This window comes from Mustela lutreola, chromosome 12 (assembly GCF_030435805.1).
Source record: "Mustela lutreola isolate mMusLut2 chromosome 12, mMusLut2.pri, whole genome shotgun sequence".
NCBI lineage: Eukaryota > Metazoa > Chordata > Mammalia > Carnivora > Mustelidae > Mustela > Mustela lutreola.
In genome coordinates this window covers 5,715,258-5,726,088 of record NC_081301.1, presented here as the reverse complement: position 1 = coordinate 5,726,088, position 10,831 = coordinate 5,715,258, and the positions used below count along the sequence as shown (strand labels likewise).

Below are 10,831 nucleotides of genomic sequence, written 5' to 3'. Positions count from 1 at the left end.
CTCAGCGGGGAGTCGGCTTTTCCCTCTCCCTCTCCTCCTCCCTCATTCATTCTCCATCCCTCTCTCTCAAATAAATAAATAAATAAATAAAATCTTAAAAAAAGAGAGAGAGAGAGAGCTAATCTTTTTCTTATTGACTTAGAAAGTTCTTAATAGGTTAAAGATACTCACTTTGTCCTGTGCTCATGGAAAGCATTTTTGATCCTTGCAAATCTGCCCTCCCCCCATGAGAAGATCAGATTCGTTTATGAGATGTGATCTACCAAAAGCCATCTGGTGCATGAGGGACAGGACTGACCAGGACTGGGTGTGTGTGTGTGTGTGTGTGTGTGTCACACTCCCTGATGGGGGCTCAGTGGGATCCCTCCTCTTCCCTTGTGCTCCCCTCCGCTGGGCCAAATTTCAGCACGCTCTGCCCCCAGCAGCTGACTCTGCCCTGGGCATCCTTCATTTGTCCCCTGATTCCTCCCAGGCCCCTGGAAAGGAAGGGACTTCCCTAGATACGCCTCCTTATCATATAAAGTGTCACAAACCATGGACCAGGTGCCTATGGGAAGCTGCACCCCAGGGGGACCTGAGCTCACCTGAGCGAGCCAAGGGAGTTCCGAGGAGGTGATGTTGATGTGCTGCCCCACAGAAAGACCACGTGAGCCACAGGTGCAATTTTCAAGTTTCTAGTAGACACTTAAAAGTTAAGATATGGAAACTTTCTATCCCAAACATTACCAGTTCAATATGGCATTCAACTTTTAAAAATACCAACGAGCTATTTTTTCATTTCTTTGTTTTGGGCAAAACTTCAGCATCTCCTTTGGCCTGGCCACACTGCACGTGTTCAGTGGCCTTGGTGTGGGAGGGGTCCCTGCACGGGGCACGGCAGGTGTAGGAGGGCTCTGGCAGGTGTAGGAGGGCACTATCGTGGGAGGGGAAGAGAGACCAGTCCTGGAGGAGGAAGCCCCATGAGAGGGAGCTGGAGGGGAGTCAGGAGAGAAAATGGCTTTGGGAGAGGGCGGTGGCTGGATTCACCTGCTCAGGCTGATGGATGTATAGGGTAGGGTCTCTGGGGAGAGCAGGGGCCTCTGAGATGTTTCAGATTTTTGGCTGGAGCCAGAGTATAGGAGAAGCCATTTGCCCAAGGAAAGAAGATTCTTGGGGGGCGTGATAAATGATGTTTCCAGCCTGATGAGTTTAAGGGACACCTGAATGACCAGACCCCGTAGCACACTGGATATGCGCAGAGAAGAACTGGAATTCTGAGACTGGGCCAGAGCTGCTGATCTAGCGGGGGAGGTACTGACGCCCAAGATGCAGGGGCATAGGGAGTATTTAACCCAGACTCTGCCTACCACAGGTCCATCCTTTTTGTTCCCTAAAGGCTTTCTGGAAGAACTACTGAGCAAGCTTCTGGGGTCACTCTCCCAGGCGAGCTTATGAAATAAGACAAGGGACTCTCCGCTGAAAGGCAGGGGAAGGACCAGAGGCTGGGCTAAGATGCCGATTCCCAGGCAACGCCCCCACCTCATTCAGATCTGCCCCTTCTGGATGGGGCCTGGGCATCTGGGTCATCGCTACGCTCGGGCAGGTGATTCAGGAAGGCACCTTCCCTGGGCTACCGCAGGTGAGCGAGATGACTTGATTGAATGGTTGTCGTATTCAAAAGCAACGGGTTCGTGGCAGAAAACAATCTGTATAAAATACAGGTGAATTTGTGGAATTGGTAGTGATGACGGTGGCACAACCTAGCCAATATCCTGAAACCACGGAACTGCACATCTGGGACGGTAGGTTTCACGTTATGTGAGTCACATCCCATTCTTTTTTAATGCAAGGAAAAAGGCAAATGAAGCCGGAAAGTAAAGGGACTTGTAATCCCACCGACACTGGTAACAGAGGATGGAAGCCCTGCAGGGAGAACCTTCCGCTGCTCTTCGCAGGTGTATGTAATTCATCCAAGTACTTTATACACTCTGGTTTATAACCCTCGGGGAGCTGCTCCTGAGGGTTCAGTGGTTCATGCTCTCCCTGTCTACCCTCCCCCTCCTTAGTGACCTTATCCTGCCATGTGGCTTTCCATTCCGTCTCTACGAGGAGGACTCCCCAGGGGATCCCTGCAGCCTCTGTGACCCTAAACTCCAGGCGTCCGAATCCCGTTTCCTGGGCACTTCGTCCAACACGGTTTCATACTTCCGACGACCAGCGCTGGACTCCTGCTCTTGCCGCATGCACACCCGTCCACTCCCCACCCGAGTGATGGACACCCATTCTAACAGCGTCTAACCACTTCTCTCCGTGTCCTCGCCTATGTCGCCAGACCGGGTCACCAGCACCCTCCTGTGGGTCCTGATTCTGTCCATTTCTGCCGAGAATCAGGGCTGGGAGCTGCAGCCAAGAGATCCAGTTAAACACCAACAGATGCGGAGTCTGACTTACCTCCAACCTCTCCCTGGCTTTCCAAGCCCCACCTTGCTGTGCCCCTATAAGGCCACATAAGGGCTGCTGGGCTCCGGGGCAGGGCCGGGGCAGTGCTCACCCTTCTCCAGATCATTCCCCACTATATTCCCTGACGAATGGCTGGCACGGATATGTTTATCCGAAGGCTTCCTAGGGCCTGGGGCTCCCCCCAGGCTGGGCGGTGTAGGGAGGGGAATCGGGAATGGGCCATGTTTGGAGGCAGGAGGGCGGTATCTGGGGGTTGAGAGGCCCTCCTGGTTCCTCTGGGTACCCCAGGCCCTTTGAAGTCTGAAGACTGTGCTAACGTGGGGAGAAAAAGAAACCCTGCCCACCACCCCATTCTTGCCTCTTCCTCCTGGGCTCTGTCCACCCCGAGGCCCCAGCCCCCTCCTTCTCATCAGTGAGGTTTGCTGAGTGACCATTGCAAGTCAGGTGCCTTCTAGGTGTTAGAGATACAACTACAAGTAAGACAAGAACGCCGCCCTCAGGGGATTCACCCTCCAGGGGAGGGGACACACGAGAAATAAACACAAACAACAAAACAGACCTTTAGTCTGTGGTGGCTGCGAAGGAGAAAAAGCTAAAGCTTTTCGGGACAAGAGAGGTCCCAGCATAAGGACATTGTAGATGCTGACGGTCGGGGGAGGCCATGCGGACGCTCTCTTGCCTCTGTTCATCCAGGTGGACCCCGGCCCCGAGGGCCCCTCCACAGGAAGGGACACCCCGGCTCCCGCATGGAGACCAGAGAAGCAGAGAAAACCGATCTACCCCGGTCACCCCTGTACTTAAAGCCCAGAGGCCCAGCTCCTTGGGGACAGGGGCAGGCCGGTCCCCACTGGCCCTGGCCCTTCTCTTGGGTTTCAGATCATACCCAGCCCGCGCCTGCGGCCCTGTGCTCTGAGAGGAGTTCTCCCTCGGGTTCGGGCCTCTGCTCCTGCAGGTTTTGGTGGCCCGGAACATGGTTCCAACCACCCCCCCTCCCTCCCCGGGCTTGGAGGTCACCTTCCCCCCCACGCCGCGGTAGGTATCCCCCAGCAGACATGTGACATCCTGCCGCGCAGTGATCCCCCTACCCCCCCGCCCCGGGGCCGCGCCGGTCCCATTCACCCGCGGGTCCCCGGCGCCCCACAAATCCGCGTCGAATGAATGAGTCTCGCCGCGCAGAGACTTGGCCCCATTCACGTCAGATCTTCCGGGCCCTCCCCCGCCCGGCGGAGCCGCGGGGGGCCGGGGGAGGGTGACCGCCCCCTCCCGCCGCGGGCCCGGGCGAGGCCGGGGGCGCCCCTCCGCCGGCCGGCTCGGTGCCCGCGGGGCTGCCGTGCGGCGGGGCGCAGGCCCGGCCGGGCGGGTGCGGGGCGGGAGGTGGCGCCGGGCGCTGAGTGGCGGCTCCGGGTCCACCCCTGGCGCGCCGGTGCGAGCGGGAGGCGGGAGGCGGGAGGCGGGGAGCGCAGGGGCGGCGGCGAGAGGGAGCGCAGCAGCGAGCATGTGCCGCGGAGCCCAGTAACCAGGGACGACCGCGGCCACCCCGCGGCCGCGTCGGCGCCCAGCCCAGCGCAGCTCCGCGCCGCGGCGCCCGGAGAGGGCGGCGGCCGGACGGCCCCGGCCTGCGAGCGGCCGCCCCGCGCCCCCGGCCCCGCGCCGCGCCCAGGGGGGCCGAGGCGCCGCCAGCCGCGCAGCGCCGCGCGCCGGAGCCCCGCGCCCGGGCCGCGCGGGCCCGGCGGAGACAAAGGCGCGGCCCCGGCCCGGCTCCGGCTCCGGCTCGGCTCCGGCCCGCCGGCCCTCCGCGCGCCCCGCCCGCCGCCCGCCCCGGCCCCGCGCCTGCCGAGCCGCTCCCGCTGGGCGCCCCGACGGGGTCCGGCCGGGGGCGGGGGGCCGTGGCCGCCGAGGATGGGGAAATCCAACAGCAAGTTGAAGCCCGAAGTTGTGGAGGAGCTGACCAGGAAGACCTACTGTGAGTGCGCGCGCCGGGACCCCAGCCCCGCGCTCCGCGGCGCTGCCTCCGCCCCCTCGCGCCCCTCCCCCACGCCCGGGCCCCCCCACCCCCACTCCCCGGACCCCGCATCCCTCCTCGGGGCGCGCCCGCCGCACCCCTCCCTCGGCCAGTCCCCGCCCAGCCTCCGCGCCGGCCCCTCCACGGCCCCCCGGCCGCGCCCCCGGCCCCACACCTGGCCCTATTGTTCTAGGGCACCCCTCCCCACCCCCACGCCCGGGACGGGTGCCGCCTGTCGGCGGGCGCGGGGCCACCCCCGGGCCGGGAGGACCGGCCCCAGCCCCCTACCCCCACCCCCGCGGGCCCCTTCTCTGCAGAGCTGTGCGAAAGAGCCGGGGTGTGCCGGGGCGAGGGGCGGTGGTCGGGGAGGGGGCTCCGGGTGGCGCGGTGGCTGGGGCTGTGCGGAGCAGACTGGCACGAGCGCCGCGGGGTGGGTGATTCATGCATCACGATGCCGCTGCTGTTGCCGTTGCTGCTGCTGCTGCGAGGTTGGCCTGTCGCCCCCTCCCTGGCCCGGATTGTGTGCGTTGGGGTGGGAGGGGGGCGAGATTTGCCAGAGAGCTCGAGGCGGCGGCGGCGGCGCGGGGTCCTGGGCGCCCTGTGGGCTGCAGATTTACAGGGCGGATTCTCCCGTGGCTCTGATCTCACCTCCCCTTTTCGGGCTCTATCTGCCACACTGGAAAATGCGTTGATGGGGGTGGGGTGGGGGGGAGTGGGGGGTAATCTGGGCCATCTCAACAGATCACCATCGGGGGGGGGGGACCCCCTAAGAGGAGGGTCTGGGCATTTCGGACTTCTCCAGAGCTGGCCAAGTGTGTCTTTCCACTTGGCCCAACTTCACAACTGTCCTGTACCCTAGCATCTCTGGTTTCTCTATGAAGGACTTCTCCCTTCCCTGCACCTTCTTAGGGGGACACCCCCGCTTGCCAGGAGTTCACAGCACCAGCTCCTGACCACATGCTCTTGTTTTGCGGGGGGACCGGGAGGAGGACAGCTGCATGGGTTGGAAGGGCTCCTCCCTGAGCGTCTGACTTGGACGGGGGGGGGGGGGGGGGGCACCCGCCCTGGGTGTGGGTTGGAGTTCAGGCCCCATACCTGGCAGCCACAGGGGCCCAGCCCCTCTGCACTCTTCCCCCAGGAAGGAGATGGACTGCCAGCCTCCTGCGTGGATGGAAGCCTGGGAGGCAGCTTCTGGTGGTGCATTGCACAACCTCTGTCCCCCCTCCCCCCCCCCCCCATTGGTCTTCTGGGCACGTTTGCAGGTCTGGCCAAGCCCACGCTTCGGCACCCTGCCCCTCGCCCCCATGTGCTTAGAACAAAGGGGGCTTTCCTGAGTGGGCGCTAATCTGCTAGGAGGTACTGGTCCTTCTCCAGTGGCATTCTCCAGCGAGGAGCTCACATCCCTGTAGCTGCTCCCTCAAGCGCAGAAGCTCCAAGGACTGGGACTCTGTCCTTCCTGCTCTTACCCTCTTTCCTGGGAGGTGGGGGAGGCAGGAGGTGGCCCCATTTGGCTGCCGTTCTGTGAGATGAGCTGGGTGTTCCCTCGGGCTCTGTCCAGATGTGGGCCGTGGCTGTCCGTTCGCAGGCTGGCTGCAGGAGGGACTTCCCAGGCTCCTGGGCCCAGGGAGGCAGAGGGCACCACGGGCTTTGACAGGAGGGGTGGGCTTGGGTTGCACAGGGTGTCCCCACGCATGAAGCCAGGTGGCCCGCTTCCTGAGCATGTCCCTTGCCAAGCTCTGCATCATCAGCTCATAGACTCACCTTACACATGGTGGGCACTGCTACCAACTGCATTTGCAGATAAGGAAACTAACACTCAGAGGTGAAGTCGTGTGCCCGAGATCCACAGCCAGTCACCAGGCAAGTGTTGGGACTCAAACTCTGGTCTGTCTCCAAAGTTATGCCCCTGAAAGAGCTCGGAACTCAGGTGGAGAAGTTAGGAGAGGCTTTTCTTCTGTGGGTCCCTCTCTGATTCTAAATGGGAAGGGGTGGGGGGCGGTCATTTTTGCCCCCCCCCCCCCCGCCCCCGGCACATCTGTCAGCCTTGGGAGAAGGTGAGTCAACAGGGCTTTGGTAGGAAGGGGTCTGGCGGTGCTGAGCCAGCCTGGGCTATTTTTAAAGGCCTTTGGAGACCTGGAACAGTTTTGATCAGAGAGTTAGCTGAGTACTTTCCTCCATAGAACCTTATTAGGTATGGGCTGGGGGAGGCGGCAGGGGGATTCATCGGCTTCCCGTCTGTCTCCCTTGCTGCTGCTTGGCTCTGCTGGCACTTAGTAGGTCCACAGATATTTGCTGATGGAAAGACTCCCGGCAGGAAAAGTAGAGAATGCCTCCAGCTTGTCCTAAGGCCCCCGGATGGGCTTCCTTCTGATGGGGCCTGGGGCCATCTGCTCTGTGTTCTGGGGGTTCTGTGTGAAGAGAGGCGCACTCAGCAGGGGCCGTCGGCGTCTCCGGGAGAGCTTGTTAAGTTTCAAGTGCATGGCTGGCTTTGCGCTCAGATTTCTCAGGCCTCAGGCCTCAGGTCTGGGCTGAGTCCAGGGCCTTGCGTCCTTGGCAGGTGTTTGTCGCGCAGATCCTGGTTCCCAGGAGCCCCATCCAAAGACCCACACTGGTTTCCTGGGGTGCTAGGCCACCTCGGGAGAGCACAGCTGGCGGCAGCGCCCAGAGGGGAGTCCAGATGTTCACCTGGGTCATTGCTGGCTGCCGCCCCTCTCCAGCTCCGTGGGAAAGACTGTCCCGGTGGTGTGTGTTTGCGTCTGTGCGTGCGTGCGTGGGGGCGCAGGAGAAGGTCTCAGACACATCTGGTCGAAGCCTAGCGAAAACCTCCCGTCTTTCAGGCTGAACACTGCAGAGGAGATGTTTTTTCCTCCTCTGCAGATAAGATTTTGTAAATCGTCGTGTCCCATCATACCATCCTCACCCTTCCTGGCACAGCTCACATCCAGGAGCAGCAGGGGCTTCGAGACTGCGGGGGAGGGGGGGCGGCCCTGTCCAGCCATTACTCGGAGAACAGGAGTCCCTGTGGCCGGCAGTGCAGTTTCTCAGACGCCTGGTCCGGTGTCTTCCAGCTTGTTGGTGAAGCTGTTCTCAACCCTGTGTGCCCAGGCTGTGGGACAGGCCAGCCCCTCCCCGAAGTGACCCTCGGTTTCGTCATCTGTGAAATGGGTATGCTCGTGGTACTTGGCTCCCAGGGCAATTTCCTTATAGCCCAATATGTAGCCTTTCGCAAAGGGTCCTCCTTGAGGCGCGACAAACACTTGTCAAGGACGTAAGGGTGCATGTGAACAGTTGTCACTCGTGTCACTTTGACGACACGACTCAGCTTCATCTTGAATTGATCGTAAACACATCTTGCCATCAAAGCTCGTCTCTCTGCACAGGAATCTTCCCACAGCCCCGGACTTTATGCCTGGCCCACAGGAGGCAGAGAAAAGTGGGAAACTTGGTGTGCCTGAATCCTAGCAGGTTCTTGTTTTACCTGGTCTGCCCTCACCCGCCAGTCATCAAAGGCTCACTCGGGGTTGGGCGCAGACCCTGAAAAGGGAAGGGGAGGCATGTAACTCTTGCCTCCAGAGGGAAACCAGCCAGATGGTCCCAGAAACCAAGCTTAAGCCGTCTGCTGCGATCTGAGCTGCGTTGGTTTTCAGGCCTCTGGGCTCCAGCCAGGTAGCCCCAACAAGCAGATACCACCACCCTACCTCCCTTCCTTAGCCTCTCCCCCTGGGGCTCCTGGCACTCTTCAGGGACCCCCTCCGTCCAGGACTCGGAGGAGGTCGCCTGCTTCTTGTGGCTCTTGGTCAGCCCAGGCTCTGCCTTGACCTTGCTTGCCAACCTTGAATCTCTGCAGCCTTATTCCTGATGCCCAGGAGGGTGCCCGGCATGCAGCAGCTTGTGGAGGGGAGACACAGCCAGAGGGGAGGTCCAGGCAGCCGGCCCCTAATGCTTCTGCCCTCGCAGAGCTGAGAAGGGGACCCCCGTTTGCCTTCAGGAGTCTGGGGTTAAGAGATGCTGAGTGTCGCCCGTTGGGCTCTTGTGATTCTCTGGCTTGGGATGGTCACACGAGGGTCCCTTCCTGTAAGAGAAGGAATATTCTCCGATGATCACTCCCCTCCCCGCGGGGCTGCTTAGCCAAAGGGGGCAAGACATGGCCGCGGGGGGAAGCTGTAGCTGGTACCCATCTGGGGACAAATGAGTCAGGCTGTGAAGGGCCCCACAGCCAGGCAAGGAATAAGCCACCCAGGAGAGGGAAGGCCCAGAGGGAGGAAGGCGGTTTCTGTAATTCTATGTATCCTGGGCACAAGGGGGTGAGACCAGGGAGGCCCGCTCCCTCTCTCCACTGGAGGTAAGAGGAAGCAGCAAGAGGAACTGAGGTTAGGGCGTTACGCTGCGGGCGGTGGGAGGGGTGGGTGCATCTGGGCAGGAAACATCCACGTCTGCTCTTAGGAAAGAACTCAGTATCCTGGAGAAGGGGGCTGGGTCCTCAGTCAGGCTCTGTGACCTTGGGCAAGTCACTTACCCTCTCTGAGCACCGGCTCATTCATCGACAGCAGCTTCCCAGGTGACTCTGGGGGTCCAAGTGGGAGGATGCTTGAAGGTCCCAACTCTGGGCGAGAAAGGGAAGAGGGGTGGTTTGGCAGCAGGATCTCAGGGAGGATAGTCGGCTTCCGGGGCCAGATGGGCTGGCGTTCTGGCTCTTTCCTTGGGCAAAGCCCTTGTCACAGATCTTTACTTCCCTCCTGTGGAAGACGGGCAGCCCAGACCCCCAGAGTTGGCTTTGGGAGTATGTGAAGGGTTTAGTACGGTTCCTGGTTCTGGATGGGAGGCGACCCTTTAGACTTCTGGTGGCTTTGCTCCTAGGATCCTCTGTCTCCTAGAGCGGGGAGAGCCGAGTGGGTCTGCAGCCTGCCCTTTTGTGCTAAGAGACGCAGAGAGGCCAGAGGTGGGGCAGGAACTTGGGGGGAGTCACAGAGCATTGCCTTCTCCTCACACCTGTTCCGTCTCCTTCCGTCTCCAGCATTATACTGCCTCACCCCGGAGGTGCTGGCCGTATGAGGGGAAAGCCCATTTTCTGGCCACCCAGCTCCCTCTCCTCCCAAGGTCAGACCTCCGCCCCTCTGGGCAGATCGTGGGGCGTGGGGCAGTGCAGCTGGAGCTGGGCCTGGCTCACAGCGCTCTGCACCCAGGGCCCTGAAGGCCATGGAAGGGATCTGCCCATTTTCTGAGTTGGGCGGGGGGCCGTGGAAGGAGAAAGTTAGATGTGGGTGTGGAGAGTGTTCTTATCTGCAGTCCAAGAATGGATCGGAGGAGAGGGTGCTCAGGAGGGCCGGGGGAGGTCAGGGTGAGGAACTGGGTGTCCGTGGGCAGGACCACAGATTCTGCGTATGTTTAGCAAGAAGATCCTGGGGAACTCATTATGTAGGCTTCATTACCTTATACATTTGGGATTTTATACTTCTTACTTTCTTTTTTAAACCTGACAATTGTGAATGTTTGCTCACATCCTGAACTATTCTTTCAAAACGTGACTTTTAAGGGGTGCCTGGGGGGCTCAGTCGGTTAAGCGTCCGACTCTCGATCTCAGCTCAGGTCTTGATCCCAGGGTCGTGCGTTGGAGCCCTCGGTTGGGCTCCATGTCAGGCATGGATTCTACTTAAAAAAAAAAAAAGAAAGAAAGAAAGAAAGAAAGAAAGAAAGAAAGAAAGAAAGAAAAGTTTAAAGCATGATTAAAAAAATAAAAAGCGTGATTTTTTTAATGGTGCATCACATGAATGCAGTGTTTTATTTGATCCCCTGTCATTGGACAGTTAGGTTCCTTCCTTCCTTCCCTCTTCCTTCTCCTCCTCCTCCTTCTTTTTGCCAATATCAATAGTGCTGTGACAGACATTTTTCTACTCAATCTTTGTAGGAACATCTTTGCAATAAATTTTTGCATGTAGCTCTTCTTGAAGATACATTCCCTAAGGGGCACCGGGGTGGTTCAGTCATTAAGTGTCTGCCTTTGGCTCAGGTCCTAATCCCAGGGTCCTGGGATCCAGCCCCGCATTGGGCTCCCTGCTCAGCAGGAAGCCTGCTTCTCTGTCTCCCACTCCCCCTGATTGTGTTCCCTCTCTCGCTGTGCTTCTGTTAAAAAAAAAAAAAAAAAAAAAAAAATTCCCCAAAATGAAACTGCTCCCATTTCCGTTCTTAGCAAATGTGGATGAGAGGGTGCCTGTTTCCCTGCAATCTTGCCAGCACTGAGTCTTACTGCTTTTCTTGATCACTGCTGATTTTGTGGGGAAGAAAAGAGTAGCTCACTCTTTGTTTCCTTTTTTTTTAAAAGATTTTATTTATTTGACAGATAGAGATCACAATTAGTCAGAGAGGCAGGCAGAAAGAGAGGAAAGGAAGCAG

The 10,831-nt window shown here is 59.3% G+C and overlaps 1 protein-coding gene across 1 annotated transcript in view; it reads left to right on the top strand.

The window, feature by feature from the left end:
- The first annotated feature begins 4,237 nt into the window (after positions 1 to 4,237).
- NCS1 (neuronal calcium sensor 1) overlaps positions 4,238 to 10,831 on the top strand; it is a 50,318-nt gene continuing 43,724 nt past the window's right edge. The window contains exon 1 of the mRNA XM_059141358.1: positions 4,238 to 4,402. Within this exon, the coding sequence (XP_058997341.1) occupies positions 4,339 to 4,402 (64 nt within the window). The 5' untranslated portion in view covers positions 4,238 to 4,338. The remainder of the gene's footprint in view (positions 4,403 to 10,831) is intronic.